This window comes from Mustela nivalis, assembly GCF_964662115.1.
Source record: "Mustela nivalis genome assembly, chromosome: 1".
Taxonomy (NCBI): domain Eukaryota; kingdom Metazoa; phylum Chordata; class Mammalia; order Carnivora; family Mustelidae; genus Mustela; species Mustela nivalis.
Window position 1 is genome coordinate 197093495 of NC_139020.1, and position 25414 is coordinate 197118908.

Below are 25414 nucleotides of genomic sequence, written 5' to 3' on the forward strand. Positions count from 1 at the left end.
TTTTTAATTTATTTTTGAAGTAGCCTCCACACCCTGTATGGGGCTCGAACTCACAACCCCAAGACCAAGAGTTGCTTCTCTAGGGGCGCCTGGGTGGCTCAATGGGTTAAGCCTCTGCCTTTGGCTCTGGTCATGATCCCAGCGTCTTGGGATCAAGCCCCACATCAGGCTCTCTGCTCAGCAGGGAGCCTGCTTCCTCCTCTCTCTCTGCCTGCCTCTCTGCCTACTTGTGGTCTCTATCTGTCAAATAAATAAATAAAATCTTTAAAAAAAAAGAGTTGCTTCTCTACTGACTGAGCCAGCCAGGTGCCCCGTGAGTGGACAAATGTTATGTAGAAATGGCAGAATGAGAAATTGCAGTTGTGCTCAGGGGATTAAGGAATATTTTTGGTACCAAGGGAGAATTTCTCTCTCTGAGCTGTGCTAATTACAAAGCAAAGTGATTTTTACGGAAAGAAAAGACTGCAAATCCTAATGTAGCTCAGTGCATAGATTTGTGAGGTATTTATAATGCGCAGATTATTATATCTAAACTTTTTCTCCTTTTTTTTTTTTTAAAGATTTTATTTATTTATTTGACAGAGAGATGACAAGCAGGCAGAGAGGCAGGCAGAGAGAGAGGAGGAAGCAGGCTCCCTGCTGAGCAGAGAGCCTGATTTGGGGCTCGATCCCAGGACCCTGGGATCATGACCTGAGCCGAAGACAGTGGCTTAACCCACTGAGCCACCCAGGCGTCCCACTTTTTCTCCTCCTTAAATGAGCTCTTGTGACATTTGCAGTGGGTGTTGTCTGGTTGGTCTTTTTAAAAACAGAAATATTATAAAAATATGTATTTATTAGTCCCAATCTAGAAATCATTCAATTCCCTATTGGGTATTTACCCAAGGAATATGAAAACAGTAATTCGAAAGGATATATGCACCCCTGTGTTTATTTCAGCATTGTTTACAATAGCCAGATGCTGGAAGCCGCCTGAATGTTACCGATAGGTGAATGAATAAGGAGGATATAGTATGTATATACCGTGGAGTGTTACTCAGCCACGAACTAGAAGGAAACCTTGCTATTTGCAACAACACAGATGGATCTAGAGTATAATGTTAAGTGAAATAAGCTCGTCAGAGGAAGACAAATACTGTCTGATTTCATTCATATGTGCAATTTAAGAAATTAAATTAACAAATGAATAACAAAAGAGACAAACCAAAAACCAGATTCTTAACTGTAGGGAACAAACAGATGGTTACAGAGGGGAGGTGGGTAGGGGGTTGGGTGAAATAGGTGATGAGGGTTAAGATTACATTTATTACAATGAACACTGGTTAATGTACAGAATTATTATTTTTTAAAGATATTTATGTATTTGACAGAGACACAGCAGGAGAGGGAACACAAGGAGGGGGAGTGGGAGAGGGAGAAGCAGGCTTCCCGTAGAGCAGAGAGCTCAGTGCAGGGCTCAACCTGAGGACTCTGGGATCATGACCTGAGCTGAATGAAGGCAGACACAATGACTGAGCCACCCCGGCACCCCTTGAATTCTTAAATCACTGTATTGTACACCTGAAACTAATAAACACTGTATGTTAACTACACTGGAATTAAAACGTTTTTAAATTTTTCCTGTTCCCATTGTCATAGCTCCTACCTTTTTTGTACATTATATACTTGATCAATATGAATTTCAGATAGCAGGTGCATAGGAAGCACCACTATATTGTAAACCAAATAGAGAACCTCAATTTATTGCCACATAGGGGAAAGCATACCATTTATAAAGCTTCCCCCAGAGAAGTCTTTGGAGTTGTTTACAGAGCAAAAAAGCTGAAACATGTACTGGTGGGGTTTTTTGGTTGTTGTTGTTCGTTTAACCCACTGCAGTGAAACATCATGATTTTAATTATCTGACTTTTTGGATACTTTGTAGCTTTTAAAGAATTTGGAAGTTTTTCTTCATACTAAGTCTGGAGAAGATTAGAAGCTGTTGACGTTTTGAATGGCATAAACTACTTGAAATCAGGTCAGTGTACTTGCAGAGGACAGTTGGGAAAATCTTTGAGGATTAGTTATACTCTGGAAAATAGGATTTATCAACTCCATTGTATTTAGATGTGTTTGTGAAAAATAATGATCAGTGGGGTCCTGAAGTGGCCAGAATGTAAACTTTGTTTATGGTCTGCCTGTTGTTGAATCACAGTAGAATCAGTTCTAAGCTAATTATTTGAATATTTGGGCAGGTTCTTGATGACATATGAAAGAATGAATTTTCTTTCTTTCTTTCTTTCTTTTTTTTTTTAAGATTTTATTTTATTTATTTGACAAACAGAGATCACAAGTAGGCGGAGGGGCAGGCAGAGAGAAAGAGGAGGAAGCAGTCTCCCTATTGAGCAGAGAGCCCAATGCGGGGCTCGATCCCAGGACCCTGGGATCATGACCTGAGCTGAAGGCAGAGGCTTTAACCCACTGAGCTACCCAGGTGCCCCAAGAATGAATTTTCTGTTTGTCAGATTCTTTTCTAGTGTTTTGGTACCAGCCCTAGTGGACCAGGTATAATTCAAACAGTCTGCCTTCGGGGACACTTTGAAAATCATAAAGCTGCATTTTTCCTTTTGGAGCTTGGGGAGAAGAGTGTGTCCTTCATCATCAGGGAAGGGCTTGTTCTTCAGTTGTTGGAAGTTTTCCTTGTTATCGTTAGAAAACACTTAGCTCTTTATGGGCAAAGTCTATTAACTGGAGATCTGGGGATTTTGATACTTTTCTGTCCCTTCATCTAGGATGGTTTTGACTACAAGTGACAGAAAACCCTAATGAGGCTGGCTGAAAGCATAAGGGGAAATTTATTTTTGTTACATAACAAGATATCCAGTACTTCAGTGACAACATCAGGGATCCTGATTTCTGTCCTCCTGTTCTGCATGCTCAGCATGTTGGCCTTGTCTTTTTTTTTAAAGATTTTTATTTATTTATTTGACAGAGATCACAAGTAGGCAGAGAGGCAGGCAGAGAGAGAGGAGGAAGCAGGCTCCCTGCTGAGCAGAGAGCCCGATGTGGGGCTCGATCCCAGGACCCTGGGATCACGACCTGAGCTGAAGGCAGAGGCTTTCACCCACTGAGCCACCCAGGCACCCCTGGCCTTGTCTTTAGGCTAGTATCTTTTAGGGTCTCTAGGTGGCTACGGTAGTCTCAGATACACATCCAGACAGAATACGGATGCCTCTCTTGTGTTCTTTAAGGGCAAGGTGACTTTTCCCAGGGGACCCCTGGCCAGCTTCCCCTCTTGTCTCATGCTTAGAAGATGGTCACATGCCCTTTTCTAAAGCAGCCCTCTCATAGAGGTGGAAGTTTTCTTGGAGGTTCTCCCTGAGCTAGAATGAAGTTTCACATTCCCTTTTGAGGTTGGACTACCTGATTGGTACCCTGTTAGCAAGGAAATAGTGGAGAAAGATGTCATCATCTACAGCCTTCTCAATCCCTGGGTTTTAGAGTGGACCTTGGTGGACACAGACTTCAGGAGCAACTTCTGGTTGTTTATAAAAGAGTCAGAGCTATTGCTATTTCCAGAACTTCAGAGCTGGGGAGTAGGCCGGGCAAGCCCAAGCCAAGCCCTTTGCCTGCATCAGCATCTCCCACAGGGTTAGTGGTGGGCATGTCTTCAAATTATAGGTGTGGAAATTTGAGATTTTAATTATTTGAGAGAGAGCATGTATACGTATGTATATGCAGTGTGGGGGCAGAAGTGGAGGGAGAGGGAAAAGCAGACTTCACACTGAGTGCAGAGCCCCACTCAAGCTTCAGCTTACGACCCTGACCTGGTATCGTGACTAGCCAAAATCAAGAGTCGGACACTCAACTGACTGAGCCACCCACGTGCCCCATAGGTGGGGAAATTTGAGGTTAAGTGACTTGCCTACCTTTTTTAGATTCCAGGTTTATTTAAAAAGAAACGCCAAAACAAAGCTTACAGAAATATATTTTACACATTAATGTCTTTTTTTTTTTTTTTTTTTTTAAGATTTACTTGAGAGAGAGAGAGAGAGAGAAGCACGCACGAGCAGGAGGGGCAGAGGGAGAGGGAAAGAGAGTCTCAGGCAGACTGCACTGAGTGTGGAGCCTGTTGCGGGGCTCAGTCTCATGACCCTGAGATCACGATCTGAGCAGAAACCAAGTGTTGGGTGCTCAACTGACTGCACCACCCAGGTGCCCCTTACATGTTTACTTCTAAGAAAATATTTTAAACACAGAAACAGTCCCATGACTTTATGTATATATCGTGTAGGAACAAAATAACAAGTCTAGATCTGACTGGAGATTGGACTTGAACCTTTCAGTCCTTTGGAGGCTGCCGAGGTTGCCATGCGTCACTCAGAGTCCAACTCTTCTAGGGCACTTGGTACTATTGATCTCTCTCCTTTTTGACACCCACTGACCTGTGCTAGAAAGTTTAGTACCGTCTGGGTACCCCATCCCCTATCAGAGGCAATCCTGGTGGGCGTGCAGCGGGGCCAGGGTAAAAGCCAGTTGGCAGTGCTAGGTAGAGTCCCCTGCCATGGTGGGCACCTCCGGTGTGGAGGTGCTTCTCCACTTAACACTGCCATTAGGTGACTCCTGTTTTCACATCGTTACGCATTTACTCCTTACAGCCCTCTTCCTGGAATTATTTCATTCATTCCAACAAACTTATTTTTGAACATTTCCTGTATGTCAGGAACTGCCTTGGACCCTAGATGGAAACACAAGGGAATTGTTTGTGGTGGTAATGACAAGTAAATAGAGGACAGTACAACAATGTATTGCTGAGATGGTTGGCACAAGGTACGTTAGGACCCATAGGGGTGTGCGCACCCAACTCGTGTTTGGGAGAACAGAGTCTGGGAAAATTCTGGGGACAGGGAGTTGCCTTCTCCTGAAGGAAGATAGAAAATGAACAGGTAAGCAAAAATATGCATTGTGTGCATTGAAGTGGTGGTGATTGGTTAGGGGAATGGAAAATTACTTAGTTTGTTGATAGCCGTGAAATAGAACAGAGCTTCTGGGGTAGCTTTGAAGTAAGAAAATTTTGCTGTTTTGCAATAGGGTTCTTTAATAGTCTGCTTTGCCCATAAATTAGGGCAAAGGAAGGAAAATAATATTTTATTTCTTTTTTTTTTTTTTTTTTTTTAAAGATTTATTTATTTGACAGAGAGAAATCACAAGTAGACAGAGAGGCAGCCAGAGAGAGAGAGAGAGGGAAGCAGGCTCCCTGCTGAGCAGAGAGCCCGATGCGGGACTCGATCCCAAGACCCTGAGATCATGACCTGAGCCGAAGGCAGCGGCTTAATCCACTGAGCCACCCAGGCGCCCCAATATCCCCAATATTTTATTTCTTAAAGGTAAAGCCATATTTCTGCTCTTACAAATATTTTTATTTTTTGGTCTTGATCTTTCAGATTGTAGTCTTGTCTGCTACATTCCTAATTTCAAAATATATTTGGTATTAGGGAAGTTGACCATTACTTTAACTTTCTTGAGAGCAAACTGACATTATAAGGTGGGTATTTAAGTACAAAGGAGCTTTCCTTGTCCTAGTGGTTGGTGTAGAGTATATGGAAAGGGAAGCTCTGTGGCACTGGAGTGATGACCATAAATTTTAAGTAGAAGAAATTAGAAGACTGAATTTCCTTGGGGAAAGCAAACCCTTTCTGTGATGCTACAGCTCAGCAAGGAATGGCTTTCTCTGCTTGCTCTTTGCCTTTCTGCAGAAAAGTTGAAAATCTAGGGTGACCAGATTTCTCAAAAACCCTTCTTTGAGGCAGTGAGAGACCCTTACCATTACTGGATATAGTGAGAAGTCTGAACAAGATGAGTTCATGCTGCCTTTTATTTTTTCCCCTGAATGCTTATCTTTGAATATGAAGTAAACAGGGATAGTTGGCTTTTCTGATGACCGTTAACATATTGTAGCTCTAAAATCAAGTCCTTTAGGGTATGTGGAAAGTTATATGATAGGTAGGAAAGGAAGAACGTGTGGGCTTCTGTGCATTAAAAAAATGGATGGAGGAGATTGAAGTTGTGTCATTCAGAAAAACTTGCCACCTGGCTCTCATGCACCAGGCAGCATTGTATGTGCTAGGGGAACACACAGCAGGGGCAAAAAACAGAATCCCATTCTTTTTTATAAATACTTTTAAAATTTATTTATTTTTTATTTTTTTTTTTTTTAAGATTTTATTTATTTATTTACAGAGAGAGAGAGAGGGAGAGACAGTGAGATCACAAGTAGGCAGAGAGGCAGGCAGAGAGAGAGGGGGAAGCAGGCTCCTCACTGAGCAAAGAGCCCGATGTGGGGCTCGATCCCAGGACCCTGAGATCATGACCTGAGCTGAAGGCAGAGGCTTAACCCACTGAGCCACCCAGGTGCCCCTTAAAATTTATTTTTAAAGTAATTGCTGCACGTAGCATGGGGCTTAAACTCATGACCCCGAGATCAAGAGTCACCTGTTCAACCGTCGGAGCCAGCTAGCCACCCTCAGAATCCAATTCTTACTCATGAAGCAGATATTCGGTGAACTCCAGTGAGGTTGTAGCTTGTGAGGTGTTTTGATTCCCTCTTTTCCTGTCTCCTTTCTTTTAGGAAATAAGAATAAGCTGAAGAGACTCTGACCATTGCTTTCAGCTTACCAGGACCTTCTGCCTAGCTCTCCTTTTGTGGCCCATGTGCTGCATCCTCTGCCCTCAGTGTGCAACTGGCCCCCAACGCAATGTGTGTTTGTCAAACCATGGAAGTGGGGCAGTATGGCAAGAACGCAAGTCGGGCCGGAGACCGGGGAGTCCTCCTGGAACCCTTCATCCACCAGGTGGGCGGCCACAGCAGCATGATGCGCTACGACGACCACACTGTGTGCAAGCCCCTCATCTCCCGGGAGCAGCGCTTCTACGAGTCCCTCCCTCCCGAAATGAAGGAGTTCACCCCTGAGTACAAAGGTCAGTCACTCGCCAGTTCGGGGAGAGCAGCAGCCTAGGACTTTTGCAGGCCCTCAGCTCAGTTTTCTTTGTTTTGTTGGCCACGTGAGGTGATTCTAGGTCTGTTTTCGCAAAGCAGCGAAATGAGTTTGTTAAGCAAAAATTTGAGGCCAAAAGCACCAGCGAGGTCTTTAGATCTTGAAAATCTGAATTCACTGATAGCTAAACCTCAAAAGAATTCACAGCATTAAGTCCTATTTGTGAAGAGCATGCTGTTAGCAAGGTGGGTTCCCCTGTTTGCTGGGATGGTCTAGGAGAGGGGAAGTACTTCTCTGATCCCAGAGGATAAAGAATTGGATGTTCTCCAGGCTAAAGTGGTGAGGTAGCTAGTAAGGAGGCTGGGTGGAGCAGACGTCTGTATGTGCTGCGGGAATGAATTGATGGTAAGGAATTTACAGAAGGACTGGGGTGCATGGAAGTCCTAACTTTTAAAGGAAAAGTAATGTTTGAAAATGTAAATTGGCTTTATAGAATAGAACCCCATGAATATACACCAGAATTAAGTCACTTTATTTTTAAATTTTAAAAGCTTTTATTTTTATTTATGAGAGAGAGAGTGTTGGGGGCAGGGGAGGAGCAGAGGAAGAGGGACAAGCAGACTCCATGCTGAGGCTCAGTCTCGGGACTCTGAGATCATGACCTGAGCTGAAACCAAGAGTCAGATGCTTAACCAACTGAGCCACCCAGGCACCCTAAGTCACTTCCTTTTAAACTCTGATTTTTGTCACTGTTTATACATTTTCATGATTGCCCACCACGTGTAAGTTAAATTTGGGCAGAGGTTCTGCTTTTTAATTTGCCAAAGCTGTTATGAATTTAGTCATGTTTACACCATCCTTGGCTTAAGGGATCATCAGTTTTGAAAAACCAATCCATATCAGTATTTGTTGTTTTCGTAACTCTTTTATTGTGCCAGAGTATACATAATATAAAGTTTACCATTTTAAAATGGTAATTTAGTGGCATTAAGTACATTCACAGTGTTGTATACGATTATCATTATCTATTTCCAGAACTTTCTCATCACCTCAAAGAAAAAGTCTATACCCATTAAATAATTCCCCCTTTCTCCCTCACCTGAACCCCAGGTAACCTCTGACATACTTTGTTTCTACAAATAGGCCTACTGTAGACCTTTCATAGGAGTGGGATCATATCATTCTTGTACTTTTGAGACTGGCTTATTTCATTTAGCATAATGTTTCCAAGACTGACCCATGTCGTAGCCTATATCAGAACTTCATTTCTTTCTTTCTTTCTTTTTTTTTTTAAGATTTTATTTATTTATTTGACAGAGAACACAAGTAGACAGAGGCAGGCAGATAGAGAGGAAGGGAAGCAGGCCCCCTGCTGAGCAGAGAGCCCGATGTGGGACTCTATCCCAGGACCCCGAGATCACGACCCGAGCCGAAGGCAGAGGCCCAACCCACTGAGCCACCCAGGCGCCCAGAACTTCATTTCTTTTTATGGCTGAATACTATTCCATTTTGAATATATATCACATTTGTTTATCCATTCGTCTGTGGTGGACACTTGGGTTGTTACCATTTTGGGCTATTGTGAATAATGCTTCTGTGAATATTGGCTTATAAGCATCTGTCTGAGTCCCTGTTTTCAGTTTTTTTTTTAAGATTTTATTTATTTTGAGAGACTTTTGTTTCTGTTTTAAGAGCCTGTCTTCAGTTCTTTTGAGTGCATAGCTAGGAATGGAATTGCTGGATCATATAGTAATCCTGTTTAACTTTTTGAGGAACCACCAACCTGTTTTCTCTAGTGGCTACACCATTTGACATTCTTACTGGCAATGTTCCCATATCTCCATATCTAGCTGACATGTACTTTGCTTTTTAAAAAAAATTATTATAGCCATCCTAGTGGGTATGAATGGTATCTGTGGTTTTCATGTGCTTTTTTTTTTTTAAAGATTTTATTTATCTGGCAGACAGAGATCACAAGTAGGCAGAGAGGCAGGTAGAGAGAGGAAGCAGGCTCTCCACCAAGTGGAGAGCCTGACGTGGGGCTCAATCCCGGGACCCTGGGATCATGACCCGAGCTGAAGGCAGAGGCTTTAACCACTGAGCCACCCAGGTGCCCTTAATTTGCATTTTCTTAATGACTAATGATATTGATGTGCTGTTGGCCATTTGTGTACCTCTCTGGAGAAATGTATATTCAAGTCCATTGTGTAATTTTGAATTCGATGGTCTATTTGCTATTGTTTTCAAAACAGAACCAGAAGAATACGGAATAAATATTCTAAGCCTGCAAAAGGAGAAGCCAGAATCAAACACACTGCTGTCTCTAAGTGGCTAAAAACAACAGTTACAAATGCTTTATAAATGCAGCTTCAGCCGCCTACTCTTCCATACTCAACACATTCATGGCCAAATCTTCTGCTATAAATATGCCAAAAGCAGATAGAGAACTATAAGCCCTTTTAACTCATTGAGTCCTTCTGATGCTAAGGGAAAAAAAAGAATGTCTTAAAAAGAAGTTGAGCCCTGGCTCCAGAGAAGTGTTTTCTAAATCACAGCCACCAGAACTGGAATAAGTTTGAATCTCAGGTTGCCTCCCAGGGAAGGATTGTCCCTAGCATTGGTTCAGTTTTTCACTGCAACTTTCTCTCAGACTGGGGAACAGAAGTCTTTAAAAGCCATAGCAGATCATAAGTACCTACTTTATTTTCTTTCTTCAGGCCGCATTTTTTTTTTTAAGATTTTTTATTTATTTATTTGACAGAGATCACAAGTAGGTAGAGAGGCAGGCAGAGACAGAGAGAGGGGAAGCAGGCTTCCTGCGGAGCAGAGAGCCCGATGTGGGGCTCAGTCCTAGGACCCTGGGATCATGACCTGAGCTGAAGGCAGAGGCCCCAACCCACTAAGCCACCCAGGTGCCCCCAGGCTGCATTTTCACTAAAAAAAAAAGTATATGTTCTCAAATACACAGTTAAACCAAAATTTGATCCTTTCTTATTAAGTCAAACGAAGCCCAATTTATGCAAAGAAAATGGAAACTGTTATTGGTCCAATTCATATATATGAAAACCCAATACCACAGGGCTTTTGTTTTTTATTTTGAAATACATTTAGAATTATAGAAAAGTTAAAAAAAAATTAGAGTTCCCATCTACCCAGCTTCCTCTAATGTTCCTGTGATGCCAGTGTATCAGGTAAAGCCCTATTATAAAGTAATGCATCTTTCTTGGCCTGGTTGTGGACCATGTGGAGGAAGTCTGACCCATCTCTTCAACCTCGAGTCCCACCAAAATATTTTAAAATGTCTATATGAATTGAAAGCTGCAGTTAATGGTCGGACTTGGATGTAATCAGCATAATCCAAGCTGATGAGCCTACTGCTTTATTAACCAATGCCTGGGACTTAAATTCAGTGCTTGGAAAGGATTATGGGGCATTGAAAGACAAGGGCACTGAAAGATCATGATTCACATAGACCCCACCTCCCCTCCCTCTTTTGCTGTCCCAGCTACTCTGGGACAGGACTACAGGGTCATGTCTGCTCTTCTCATACATTCAGCAATCAACAGTGTGTCAGAAAGCCTTCTTAAGTGCTTTGGCAAGCCGACTGAAAACAGCCCCCTGTTAAGAATATCAGTTGCATTTTAGGCTAACGTGGAAGAAGGTGCCAGAGATTCAAATGAAGTTCAGTGGCCAGACGATGTCTTCCATCAGAGGAGAAAGGAACATTGCACATTTTTTCTTCTCTCTGTTTGGTTAAAAGTATAATGCTGTATATTTAACCGTTGTAGGATACCTTTATAGGTAATAGCTATTTTTCAGTTAAAAGAGGGAAGCAGGAGGGGCGCCTGAGTGGCTCAGTTGTTTAAGCATCTGACTCTTGGCTTCAGTTCAGGTCATGATCTCAGGGTTGTGGGGTTGAGCCCCACATTGGGGATCCATGCCTTGCAAGGAGTCTGCCTGAGATTCTCGCTTTCTCTCTCCCTCTGCCCCTGCTCCTGCTCATGCACACACCGTGCTCTCTCAGATAAGTAAATCTTAGGGAAGCAGTAGAGAGGAAGCCACTGTGTTCGACACTATGAACTCTACTCTTGGAAAGAGCTCCTGACTTATTGGGACTGAACTCCCTGTGGCAGACGTGCTGTGGTCTGTGCAGATGGGAGGCTACTTGTTGACAGTGCCAGCCAGTGTGCAGAGATGGATGAGGGCCTGTGAAAATCTGGCCCCTTTTAATATTGTCTCCGAGCTCCTTAAGTCAATTCAGGAACTAATTTTAGATTTTAAGAACATTTGCTGTTCTTAAGATCGTGCGTATTGTTGATAAAGTAGCTAATACTAAAATCCAAGTCTTGACTTAAGCTAGTCATCAAGCATCAATAAAATCCTATTAAAAAAATTTCTTGGGCGCCTGGGTGGCTCAGTGGGTTAAAGCCTCTGCCTTCGGCTCAGTCATGATCTCAGGGTCCTGGGATCGAGCCCGCATCAGGCTCTCTGCTCAGCGGGGAGCCTGCTTCCTCCTCTCTCTGCCTACCTCTCTGCCTACTTGTAATTTCTGTCAAATAAATGAATAAAATCTTTAAAAAAAATAAAAATTTCTTGAGGTGCCTGGATGGCTCAGTCAGTTAAGCATCTGCCTTTGGCTTAGGTCATGATCTCAGGGCCCTGGGATAGAGCTCCCATCAGGCTCTCTGCTCAGTGGGGAGTCTGCTTCTCCCTCTCCCTCTGACCCGCCTCCCCACTTGTACTCTCTCTGTTTCAAATAAATAAAATCTTTTAAAAAAATTCCTTAAATAACATTGTAGTATAGTTTATAATAATCAAAACCAGAAAATGAACCCTGATATAATAAAAATAACTAATCTCTTTACTTTATTCAGATTTGGTAGTTTTCCCCTTTATGTTCTTCTTTTGGTTCATGTTTTCACTTCATGTTGCATTTATTCCTCCTCAGTCTCCTCCATCCTGAGAGCGTATCCCAGTTTTTGTCTTTCGTGACTTTGACACTTTTGAAGAATACTAACAGTGGTTTTTTGAAATGTCCCTAAATTTGAATTTGCCTTATATTTTCCCATGATTAGACTGAGGTTATTTATCTTGGGCAACAGAAATGATCTTCCAGTCCTCTCAGTTCTTCCCGTCCGAAGATACTACATTGTTATTAGTGATATAATTTCAATCACTTGGTTAAGGTGGTGTCTGCCAGGCTTCTCCACTTTAAAGTTACTATCTTCCCAGTTGTAATTAATGAGTATCCTATGGGGAGATACTTTGAGACTTTGTAAGTATTTCCCTTCCCCTCCCCAGCCCTCTTGGCCCCCCTCCCCCCGCTCCCTCCCTTCCTTCCAAGATTTATTTATTTATTTTAAAGAAAGTGGGTGGGGGCAGGGAGGGGCAGAGGGAAAGAGAGAGAGAGTCTCAGGCTGAGCGTGGAGCCCAACATGGGGTTCCATCTCACCATTCTGAGATCATGACCTGAGGCAAAATCAAGAATGAGACACTTAACCGACTGAGCCACCCAGGTGTCCCTAAATATCCCGTTTCTTATAGTACTTTAGTCCATTAATTTTAGAATTGATCAGTGGTCCTTGCCTATAACAGTTACTACTGTGTTGTGTGCCTAATGGTGACTTCTGTTTCCACCATTCCTTCTTTATCTTTAATTAAAAGGAATTACAATTCCATAAGGAAGAATTGTCCCTCCTCACCCATTTATCTATCAATATGTGCTTACGGAGGTTTTACTTCTTATATTCTAGATGTGGCCACTGGGCCTCCTTTACCTTGGCTCTTGTGCACTTGGGACATATACCCCATCATTTTTTACTACTTCTTTGCTTTCAGTTACCACAGGGTGTTCCAGGCCCATCTTTTATTTTTTCTGCCCTGATTCAGGAACCAGCCATTTCTCCAGGGAGCTTTGCTTCCTTTTATTGTAGAAATGGTATTTAGAAAAACCAAGACCTTGACACTAGATGGACTGATTGCTACTGGAGTATCATTGTTTTTAGGCCCTTTTAGCAGACAGGTCTAGAAAATTTATACAGGTCTATATAACTACTAACCCACACATACACACGTATCTCTTTATTGCCAGGAACACAGGTATTTTTAAAACTCAATCAAGCTAAGGAAAAATGCCAGTGATATTCTGTGTTTTGGCAATAAGTTTGGAGAGGGATTTTTACTTAGTATGACCAGCTGCAGTCATTAGGTGGTGTAGCATATGGTACTAAACGTGAGGTTCTAGGCTTCTGTTTCCTTATGCAAAATATTCCCTCATTCATTAATCTTATATTTATTAAGCATCTACTAGATGCAAGACCCTGTGCTCATTAATGTAAAAGAGAAAATACCATACCTACAGGGAGCTTACATGCTAATGTGAGAAAGAATAAATAAACATATAGACAAAAACAATTTCTAGATTTTGATAAGTGCTGTGAAGAAACTAAGTATGGTTCTATAATCAGAAATAATAAGGCTTCCAGAACAGAACACTTGAGATAGGATGATCAGGAAAGAAATGTCCGGGAAGGCTTGAAGGACTAAAGTGTGAGGAGCAGCTGTGGGCAAAGGGCAATGGAAAGAAACATTCTAAGCATAAGTAAAAGTTTTGAGGTTAAAAAGAAAAAAAAAACTTGGGTGTTTTAAGAACTAGTTCCACTCTTCATTAAGAGTTAAGAAACACCCAGTTAAAAAATGGTCAAAGGACTTGAATAAACATTTCTCCAGAGAAGATATGCAAATGTCTAATAGGTACGTGAAACAAATCATTAGTTGTTAGGAAAATGCAAATCAACACCATAGTCAGATACCATTCATACCCACTAGAATGGCTATAACAACAAAAGAAAGGAAAGTACATGTTGGCAAGGATGTGGAGAAATAACACTGCCAGTAAGAATGTCAAATGGTGCAGCCACTACAGAAAACAGGTTGGTGGTTCCTCAGAAAGTTGAACAGTGGGGCTCCTGGATGGCTCAGTCTGTTAAGGCTTTGCCTTCCACTCAGGTCCTGATCCCAGGGTCCTGTGATCAAGCCCTGCCTCAAGCTCTGTACTCAGTGGGGAGCCTGCTTCCTCCCTCCCTCTGCCCGCCTGCCTCTCTCTCCCCTAATCTCTCTCTCTCTCTCTCTCTCTCTCCCAAATAAATAAATAAATAAATAATCTTAAAAAAAAAAAAAAAATTAAACAGGATTACCATATGATCCAGCAATTGCACTCCTAGCTGTGTACCCAAAAGAATATAAACAGGATCTTTAAAACAAAAACAAAAAAAACTTTCTCTCTCTCTCTCTCAAAATAAATAAATAAAATCTTAAAAAAAAAAAAAAAAAGAATTGAAAACAGGGACTCAAACAGATGCTTATAAGCTAATATTCACAGAAGCCTTATTCACAATAGCCCAAAGTGGGAACAACTCAAGTGTCCACCACAGATGAATGGATAAACAAATGTGATATATATTCACAATGGAATAGTATTCAGCCATAAAAAGAAATGAAGTTCTGATATAGGCTACAGCATGGGTGAATCTTGGACACATTATGCTAAGTGAAATAAGCCAGGCACAAGAGGACGAGAATGATAGGATTCCATTTCTATGAAATGTCTGCAGTAGGCCTATTTGTAGAAACAGAGTAAGTTAGAGGTTACTTGGGGTTCAGGCGAGGGAGAAAGGGGGTTATTATGTAATAGGTATAGACTTTTTCTTTAAGGTGATGAGAAAGTTCTGGAAGTAGATAATGAAATATATACGTGGGCCCCTGGGTGGCTCAGTGGGTTAAAGCCTCTGCCTTCAGCTCAGATCATGATCCCAGGGTCCTGGGATTGAGCCCCACATCGGGCTCTCTGCTCAGCAGGGAGCCTGCTTCCTCTCCCCCCCCCCCCGCCCGCCTGCGTCTTTGCCTACTTGTGATCTCTGTCTGTCAAATAAATTAAAAAAAAACAAAAGAAAGAAAATCATATACAGGATTGTGAATGTGCTTAATGCCACTAATTGTACATTTAAAAATGGTTAAAATGATAAACTTCTGTTACATATTTTTTCCTATAGATTTTAAGAATATATTATAAAAAATAAAACCTTCATTAGATGTGATCGTTAGTGTCTGTTGAAATTAGTCTTACAAATGACAAGAAAGGGCTTACATCAGATGAATTCTAAGACCATTGATTTTCATTTTCTTTCTTTCTTTCTTTTTTTTTTTAAAGATTTTATTTATTTATTTGACAGAGAGAAATCACAAGTAGATGGAGAGGCAGGCAGAGAGAGAGAGAGGGAAGCAGGCTCCCTGCCGATTTTCATTTTCATTCTGCATTCTACCTAGGTGGGAGTAATGATATTTAAAAAATTCAGAATCAAAAATATTTTTTCCTTAATCTAATGGTCGATTGCATGGGTCTTTTAATTACCAGGTCTCATCTACTCTTGGTAGAGCTTATTCCTGGCCTACGTACAGCACAGCCGTTTCTTCCGGTAGTAGGTGCTCTTGTGTCTGCCAGTGGTCTGTCAGGGAACTCAAAATTATGTGCCTCAGCAGGACAGATTTCTAGTGTAGCTTCAGATGAGCCTGCAAGACAAAAATAAAAGAGCTAATCAAAGGAGATAATGATATATTTGACATATAAAAATTTAAAGCTTACGTTTATCAAAATACGACTTCAAAGAAAATGGATAAGGATATTTACAACAAATATGACTGACCAAAAATTAGTTTCCAGAATTTATATATCTAAATTAATGCAGATCTGTATAAAAAAGACAATTCAGTAAGAAAGTGAGCAGAAATTAAGAAAATCAATAAAAAGCAAAGACCAAAGCCTGTTTTTTTTTTTTTTAGAACATCTCTAGCTAGACTGATCAGGAAGAGAATACATGAATGTCTAATATTAGAAATGATAGATAGGTTGTCACTAGAGTCTACTGATGTTTAAGGGTAAAAGAATATTATGAAAAACTTTATCCCAGTAACTTCTACAACATAGGTGAAAGAGACAGTTTCTTGAATGATACAAACTATGAAAATTCTCACAAAAAAATGGAGACTCTGAATAGCACTATCAAGTAAATTGAGGTTGCATTCTAAAACTCCAGGCTCACACAGCTTCACTGATGAACTCTGCCAAATATTTAAGAAAGAAATACTTAGAGTAGTTCTACAGAAACTCTTCCCCCAAAATTAAAGAATATGTTAAATTAAAGAGAATAGTCTGCAAGGCCACTGTAAGAACATAAATGGACCTCATGAATCTAGATGTAAAAAAATTTGAATAAAATTTTAGTTGATTGAGTCCAACAACATGTTAAAAGGACAATACATCATTACCAGGTAGGGTTTATCTGAGTAATACAGGGTAGGTTTAACATTCAGAGGTTAAATGAATTTCCATATTAATAATCTAAAAAAAGAAAAACTGTCCATACATCTGTCTTAGCAGATTCAGAAAAGGCATTTGATAGTATCTGACATCCATTTTTTTTTTTTTAAGATTTTTATTTATTTGAGAGAAAGAGCTGGGAGAGGGGCAAAGGGAGAGAGAGAAGCGGGCTCCATATGGGGCTTGATCCTAGGAACCTGGGACCCCCATGAACATGACCTGAGCTAAAGGCAGATGCTTAACTGACTGAGCCACCTAGGCTTCCCCCCAACATCAGTTCTTGCTTCATAGAACAGCAGCAGCAAACTAGGAATAGAAGGACAATTCTTCAGCCTGACTGACAGCATCTATGAAAAACCTCCAGTCAGCATCGTAATGATGAAACCATTGCTTTGCCCCCTAAGATCAAGAACGGGACAAGGATATTCATGCTTTCCACTGGAGGTTCTGGCCAGTGTGGTTAGACCAGATAGTGAAATAATAAAATGCATTCCAGTTGGAAAGGAAGAAGTAGAAATGTCTTTATTTACAGACTATATAGAATTTTGTCTTTATAGTCAGTCAGGTGTTGGAGCAGAATAAAGTCCTGCAAAGGACTCAGAATTGACCTGACTACCCTTCCTTAGAAAGTTACTTGAAGATGTTTTCCACTCAAGTAAGGAGTAAACGAGGAGTGGGGAGAAGTAGAGGACCATAGAAGGATAAAAGGAGCGACCCTCACACTGGTCAGCACAACAGCTGTATGGCAGGCCTAGAGGACCCTCTAGGTCAGAGCATAAGGAGCAGCCCAGGAGACCTGAGAAGCTTGAAGACCAGAGGGCATTCAGGCCAGAACAGTTGAGGTTCTAGTGAATGAAGACAGAGAGGAGGTTACAGAGGTGAATACCTGCAGGAGAGACAGCCGTCTGTAAAGCAGCCAGGGTGCAGGGGTGAGGCCTACTGAAGTGCAGCATACGTTGGGCAGTCAGTGTAGTAAGAATGTAAGAAAAAATCAATTTAATGTTTCAGGAATTTTTTCTAAAAGGGCTCGGGGAGTGAGGCAGTGCCTACCTGGAGAAGGAATATGGGCCAAAGAGAAGGGTATTCTTGGTCTGGCATGTTGACTTATTTATATAAATGCTTCTCACTTATGCTGCGATCATAGAGCCAACTCTGTACGTAAAGTGTGAAAGGAGAAATGTAGCTGACAGAAGGTTGGGTGTGGAAGTTAGATGACGGGCAGTCTGGACTTTTTTCCTTTTTTTTTTTAAAGATTTTATTTATGTGAGAAAGAGCACAAGCTGGGTGGAGGGGCAGTGGAAGAGGGACAAGCAGACTCCCTGTTGAGCAGGGAGCCCAACGTGAGAGGCGGGATCCCAGGAAACCCAGATCATGATCTGAGCTGAGGTCAGATGCTTAAACGACAAGCCACCCAGGTATTCCTGGGCTCTTTTCTTGATTTCTTTGTCTTTCTTTTCTTTCTTTCCTTTTCTTTCTCTTCTCTTCTTTCCTTTTCTCTCTTTCCGTTTTCTTTCTCTCTCTCTCTCTTTTTTTAAAAACTCCTCTTTTTTGGTAATGATACAGAAGAAACTATGAACAGCCTGTTTGATAAAAAATGGACACAGTAAACTCTTTTGCCTGAGTACAGCAGGGAGAACAGAAAGGTGTCTCAATTTAGGAGTGCCGGTGGTTTTGTGAGACGGAAATTTTGTCTGGTGAGGTTAGAGGAGCCTGATGCTCAGTGTGGGCAGAAGACTTCTTTTGGGGACTGTTTTGCAGGGAGAAGTCTTAAGTCTCTCTAGGTGGAACACAGAACTGAAGGAAACAGATCAAGTTACTGACATAGGAAATGGCAGGATCACAGAGTAGTTAAATAAGGAGAAGGTTAAGTCCTGTCAGGTGTGGGTGTCTCCAATGCACACAGTTCTGAGTGGTACAGAAGTCAGTCACTGGAAGTGCCAGGGCTAGAGAAGAGTGCGGGAAAGACATACATATCTATCCACGATCAAAGGCTAAGTAGCAGCCTCTGAGTTGGGACGAGTGGTCAGCTGTGTTCTGGAAAGGTGTGTGTTGGTCATTGTTCCTACATTGATCTTCAGTTGGTTCAGGGCAGGTGATGTGCTGTGGGACAGCAAGTACCAGGCAGTCTGTGCTGCATAGACCCAGCCTGTGTAGACATTTGTTGACTAGCTGCCTTTTTCTCAACAGGCGTGGTGTCTGTCTGTTTTGAGGGAGACAGTGATGGTTACATCAACTTGGTGGCGTACCCTTATGTGGAAAGTGAGACTGTGGAGCAGGATGACACACCAGAGCGGGAGCAACCTCGGCGCAAACACTCCCGCCGGAGCCTGCACCGGTCAGGCAGTGGCAGTGACCACAAGGAGGAGAAAGCCAGCCTGTCCCTTGAAACCTCCGAGAGGTAAGGGGGTGGTGAGCAGGGCCGAAGGACATGTGGTCCTAAGCAGCACAAATGCCCAAGGCCTCTCTAGAGCCTCGATACACCCCAGGGAAGTAGGGCTCAAGGTTGGGGGAAGATGGCTGGTGTTCTTTGGCTACCCACCCGGGCGTGTCATATCACCCCAGTGATGCTGCCTTCTGAGGATGGATGGAGCTCGCCAAGACAGAGTGAAGGTCTCTCAGCTCTTTGGAAGCAAGGACTCCCCGCCGTTCGTGCTCTGTGTCCTCCAGCTTTGTCATTGTCTCACATGTGAGATTGAAATGCTGTAGTCCACGGTGAGGCTGCATCTGCTTTCTGACCTGTAGGATTGCCCAAGTGCAGTGAGAGGGTGTCCGGACTAGTGTTTTTAAGAGTTCTGGAAGAGGTTCTTTGACCTCTCTGAGACACTGAGGTCAGCTCTTAACCCTTTCCCTGCACCTAAAATTTAGTTTATTGCATTGGAAATTATTTTCCTTGTAGGTTAGGAAAACAGTCTACAAATAATTATGTTTCTGAATATTTTATGCAAAAAATGTGAACTCCCCTAGGATGACTGTCATCAGAAGGACAGGCAATAAAAGTGTTGATGAAGAAGATGTGGAGAGATTAGAACCCTCTTAAATGGCTGACGGGAATGTAAACTAGTACCGCCACCCTGGGAAATAGGTATTTGACAGCTTCTTAGAAAGTTACACCCATCCATTCCACTCCTGGGAATAGCAGCTGTACCAAGAGAATTGAAAAAATACATTCAGACACGGAACTTGTGAAGAGATGTTCATAGTAATGGTAGTCCTAACAGCCAAACAAAGTAATCCCAGTGTCCATCAGCTGATGAAAGGATGAATAAAGGCTGACTGTTATTCAGTCATAAATAGGAATGGCGCACTCATACGGGCCACAATGGGGATGAACCTTGAAAACCTGTGCTAAGTGAAAGAAGTTAATCACAAAAACCATGTATTATGGGATTCCAGTTATAGACAGTGTTTAGAATAGGCAAATGCACAAGACAGAAAGCAGGTTAGTGGGTGCCAGAGACTGAGGGGGAGAGGAGGATAGGAAATGACTGCTAATGGTGATTGTTTTGGGGGTGATGAAATGTCCTAAAAATTAGATAGTGGTGATATTTTATAACTTTGTGAAAATATATTTTTTTAAAACCCACTGAATTATTAAAAGACAAATTAAACTAAAAATGATGTGAGCTTCCTGGAACAAAGTCAAGTCAAAATAGTATGATTAAATTACTTTATATTTAATTTTGGGGCTCCTAGCTGGTTAGTCGGTAGAGTATGTGACTCTTGATCTCGCAGTCGGGAGTTCAAACCCCATGTTGGGTATAGAAATTACTTAAAAAAATTTTTTTAAAGTATATTATTTCACTCAAAACAAAGGTTCATTGATTAAGATCTGTGATTCAACTTAGAAGTTGGTTTTGGGACTTTTCTTAGCTGTAGCAGCACATAGTTTAACTCTGACATCACATCAGTTCAGCAGCACATGCTGTGCACCCTGGCTCCTGAAGCTGTGAGCCTGGGGCCTTCCAGCTCTCCCCGCTCCCATCGCTGGAAGAGGACATAATCACATGGAGGAGCACAGAACCCCACGAGACTCCGGCTGAGTGTGTGATGTGTCATCTCCCGTGTCCTCAGCCAGGGGCCCTGTGTAGCCTGCTCTGCATCTCTAATGCAAGGAGAGGCCTTCACACCCATTGAGGAGGGTCTCCAAGTGTTAAGTATTCTCGTGGAAAATAGACTCCAGTCTGCAGAAGCACTTTTTCAGGGCTTCCTTGTCATTCCCAAAGGGCTTCCTCTTCACTGATGATTGTGGGACCCAAGCTTAGTGACAAGGAGTGCTCCCCAAGTCCTCAAGCCCATAGCTGGCATTGATGCCTTTCCCTCAGCAGCTCTTTAGAGTGGGCTTTCTTTTGTTCTCTAGAGATACAGAAGTTGCTTCATGAATCATCTGGTGAAAAGCCAGTGTACATAGAAAAACATCAAAGTAGACCTGCATCTGACTTCAGTTCGCAGGAGCTCTAAGTTACCTCCAGGAGTGGGGCTTGCTTCTTCACCAGAGCCAGAGCTGTAGCACCAAGGCTGAGGCCAAGAGGCATGGGGAGAACTTATTTGGGTTTCCTTGGCGGCTGAGTAAACCTTGTTGTTTCTTTTTCTTTTTTCTTTTTCCCTCCCTCCCTCCCTCCTTCCCTCCTTTCTTTCCTTTCCTTTTCTTTTCTTTTCTTTTCTTTTCTTTTCTTTTCTTTTCTTTTCTTTTCTTCTTTCTTTCTTTCTTTCTTTCTTCCTTTCTTCCTTTCTTCCTTTCTTCCTTTCTTCTCTCTCTCTCTCTCTCTCTCTCAAATTTTATTTGTCAGAGAGAGCACAAGCAGCGGGAGTGGCAGGCAGAGGAAGCAGCAGACTTCCCGCTGAGCAGGGAGCCTGATGCTGAACTTGATCCCAGGACCCCGGTATCATGACCTGAGCCAAAAGCAGACTGAGCCACCCAGGCATCTTCACCTTGTTGTTTCTTAAAGGGGATCACAAAAAAGGCATTCATGAATGGCCTCAGCCGTGCCCTCCCCAGGAGGACATGAGTGTTTGGTCATGCTGAGAGGCATCGGTGGCTCCTCTACTTCTGGTTAGAAAGAATGGGAATGTCTGCCCGTGTCTCTCAGCCACTTCACCCAGCCCGCCCAGCCACCCTGTCAGGGAGCGTCTGCATTTCCAGTACATACTGGGCCTGGTGGTTAGCGCAGTCCTGCGTAACTTAGAGCATCGGCAGTGGTAGGAGAGGACATTGGCATCTGATACCGCTGCCACGCTTCGCCGCTGCTCTGAGCTGTGGAGTTGCTCTGCCATTTCCCGGGTCTGCGGCCACCCCGGCACGCAGACATTGTCAGGATGTGCTTTTTTAGATCTTACTAAAAATTTGCTTGTAGGAGCACCTGGGTGGCTCAGTCGTCAAGCCTCTGCCTTTAGCTCAGGTCATGATCCCAGGGTCCTGGGATCAAGCCCCGCATCGGGCTCTCTGCCCTCTCCAGCTCCCCTTCTTGTGTTTCCTCTCTCGCTGTGTGTCTATCAGATAAATAAATCTTAAAAAAAAAATTTGATTGTAGACGTGGACACAAACAGAATGGCTGCTCTTGTCCTCGACAGTGGCATCCCAGGCTCCACCCTGTATTTATTAAGTATAAAACTGTGCATTCATCAATTTTTGTATTTTTTAAAATTGTAAAGTACACCTATCATTTTATCATTTCACCTTTCATTCAGTTGTATTAAATACATGCACGCTCTTGTGCAGCCTTCATACTGTCCATTTCCAGGGTTCCTTTTCATCTCCAGCAGCTTCATACCTGTTCGATAGCTCTCTACTCCCCTTCCCCGCAGTCACTGGCAACCGCTGTTCTCTTTTCTGTTTCTGTGAATGTGCAGTTACCTTAGACGAGTGGATTCCTACAGTATTCCTTTTGTGTCTGGTTTATTTCCCTTAGCAAGACGGTTTTAGCAAGAGTCCATCCAGGTTGCCTGTGTCAGAATTCCCTTCCTTTTTATTGCCAAATGTTCCTCTGCGGTGTGGGTCTGGCACACCTGGCTTTTCCATTCATGCTCTGATGGGCACTTGGGTTGTTTCCATCTCTCGTTTATGGTAGTGCTGCTGTGAACAGAGCGTTGAGTTTCTGTTTGAGCTCCTTTTTTTCAGTTCTTTTAGGTACATACCTAGGAGTGGAATTGCTGGATCGTATGATAATTCTACATTTGGTGTTTTTGAGGAACCACCAGACTTTTTCACAGCGGCTGCACCATTTTGCAGTACCTCCAGCAGCGTGTGGAGGTTCCAGTATCTCCACATCCTCTACAACATTTGTTCCAGTTGATTTTTCGAATAGCCTTCCTGATGGATCTGGAGTGGTATCCTCATCACATAACTTGATGCCAAGAGTTATTTTTGAGACCGTTTTCAGAGACACACGTATAAATATACTCATGACTCCCTTTCAGTGCGTTCATGCATCCGGGACCCCTGTGCCACCCTTCAGCAGGGGCCATGGGTGGCGGATTAGACCTGATCTAGGCCTCCTTCACCCTGTGCACCGAGACTCCAGAGGGTGACTTGTCTGAGCCCCTCAGCATTGTGTCCTGTTCTTCCTTCTTAGCTCCCAGGAGGCAAAGAGTCCGAAGGTGGAGCTCCACAGCCACTCGGATGTCCCTTTCCAGATGCTGGACGGCAACAGTGGTCTGAGTTCTGAGAAGATCAGCCACAATCCCTGGAGCCTGCGCTGTCACAAGCAACAGCTGAGCCGCATGCGCTCCGAGTCCAAGGACCGAAAGCTCTACAGTATCCTTGTTATTAAGGCTTCAACAGTGCCCTCTGCTGGGACCATGGGTTGGTCCTGTGTCAGGACACCTTCTAGCACCAGGCCCGTGGCCCTCTCTGTCTGGGAGCACATCTTGCTCTCATCATCCTTTTTCATAGGCTCATTGTCCTTCTTTGTTTTATTGACACGTTTTCTCCTGCCTTTCCGAACTGGTAAGCCTGAAGCTTTAACTTGGCAGTTCAGAAGAGTGCTGTCCAGCAGAACCTTCTGGGACAGTGAAGGTGTGTGTATCTGTGTTTAGTATGGTAGCCACTGGCCACACCCAGTAACTGAAACATGCTTGCTGACTGAATTATAGAATTAGAGAATTTTGCATTTATTTAAATTTAAATGGTTAGATGTGCTCAGTGGTTACTGTATGTATCAGTGCATGTCTAGAATCAGGGATCTGCATGTGTGTGTGTGCATGTGCACACACAGTTTCTCCCTTCCTAAAAAGTAATTATGACAAAGTGGCTACGATAAAGTAATTATGACAAAGTGGTAAGTGGGTTTTGTTTTTGTTTTTGTTTTTTGTCTAAGATAAACACCATACCTGAACAATATGTAATAGTCTTTAAGATGGTAAAAGTAAAGAAGTATTATAAAATGCGAATTCTGGTGATCGTTTATGGTGATTGAAGCAGTAGACTGTGAAGAACTAATACTGAGAAACTGAGGGGAAATGTGCTGAGCCCACTCTCTTTACTGTTTTCAGAACTGTCTTGAGGGAGGAAGTGTTAACGAAGCCCATTTATAAATGAGGAGATTGGAGCACAGGGGGATTAAGTGCTGTGCCCAGGCCCGTGAATGGCCAAAGTAGGATTCAAGAGCCTATGCTCTCTGGCACTGTGAGGTGTTCCTGTGGCCCTTTTTAAGTTTTATTGCTACTTTTTATAGGTTATAGCAGGTGATGAAATTAATTAAAGACCAATTTAATGGTTTTCTGTAATTTATTCTTTATAAAGAATTAGAAGATGTTAATATGTTCATCGTCAAGTGATGCCAAGTATCTTACCATCCAAGATCATGTGATTGCTTCTTGTCCCCCAGTATGGAAGTGAGGTCCAGGCTGTGGTCCCGATGACTTCTGACAGACATGACAAAGCTGTACCTTTATCCAAGATGGTTGCAGACAGTAGATGTAAATGAGGACATGTGTATAAATGTCAGCCAGCCAGGACCATAGTGGCATTTTAAGCAGAAGGTTCTAGAAATACCAGGGACAAGTTTAAATATGTAGTCTACTGGTTTGAAGTTTAGTCAGAAAAAGGCAGGATAGAAATTAAAATCCACCTTTTTCTAAGATTTCTATTCAGGAATGATAATCCTGATTTCTCATGTTTGTAGTAGTGCTGCAAAGATGTCTTCCTTATTTCTTTTAGACCTGGGTGGGGTGTGACTTTTGTAGGACCTTGGTTTACTGCTGGTGCCAGGGATATATGCGAATCTTCCAGGTCTTCTTTAGTTTGTTTGTGCAGGACAGAATAAAACAGAAAAAAATTGATGGTATCAGCATATTTGGCATATATATATATATCACAGAATATTTTTCAGCCATAAATAGGCATGAAATTTTGTCACATGCTACACACAAATTGGATAAAACTTGAAAACATTTTTACTAAGTGAAACGGCCAGACACAAAAGGACAAATATGAAGCGTCCAGAATAGTCATATTCCTAGAGACAGAAAATAGAATGGTAGTTACTGGGGGTGGGGGTCTGAAGAGGAATGGGAGAGGTGGGTACAGTTTCTAGTTTTTGTTTGGGAAGATGAAAAAGTTCTGGTGATGGTGGTTGCACAGTTATGTGAATATGCTTAATGCCACTGAATTGTACAGTTAAACATAGTGAAAATGGTAAATTTTATGTTATGTATATTTTGCTACAATAAAAAATTTTTGAAAAGAAGGAGTAAGCCAGTGGTGTGACATCTACATTTGAGAGTTTGTGAGGTGAATACAGATCACATTAGAAGAGAATGCCCCTTTAATAGAAAAATTTGGTCATGGCTTCCTGGCTGGGGCTGGTGGTGAGTGTGGCTGTTAATCTCCTTGACCATGGCCCAGAGTTCCTCTTGCTTGAGAACGTGGTGCACCACTTCAAGTACCCCTGTGTGCTGGACCTGAAGATGGGCACCCGGCAGCACGGGGATGATGCATCCGCGGAGAAGGCAGCCCGGCAGATGAGGAAGTGCGAGCAGAGTACGTCAGCCTCACTGGGTGTCAGGGTCTGTGGCATGCAGGTGAGTTGCCCCTGGTGAGAGCCTCGCTGCCGCCACCTGTGGGGCT

General features: G+C 42.6%; 1 protein-coding gene across 3 annotated transcripts in view; it reads left to right on the forward strand.

Annotated features, from left to right (window-relative positions):
- IP6K1 (inositol hexakisphosphate kinase 1) overlaps positions 1 to 25414 on the forward strand; it is a 62186-nt gene that overhangs the window by 33024 nt on the left and 3748 nt on the right. The window contains exons 2-6 of one of the 3 annotated variants that reach the window (XM_082704523.1): positions 1925 to 2017; positions 6608 to 6957; positions 18538 to 18748; positions 22920 to 23101; positions 25193 to 25368. In XM_082704523.1, the coding sequence (XP_082560649.1) occupies positions 6735 to 6957; positions 18538 to 18748; positions 22920 to 23101; positions 25193 to 25368 (792 nt within the window). In that variant the 5' untranslated portion in view covers positions 1925 to 2017; positions 6608 to 6734. The remainder of the gene's footprint in view (positions 1 to 1924; positions 2018 to 6607; positions 6958 to 18537; positions 18749 to 22919; positions 23102 to 25192; positions 25369 to 25414) is intronic. The other 2 variants (XM_082704522.1, XM_082704524.1) reach the window with 2 other exon arrangements.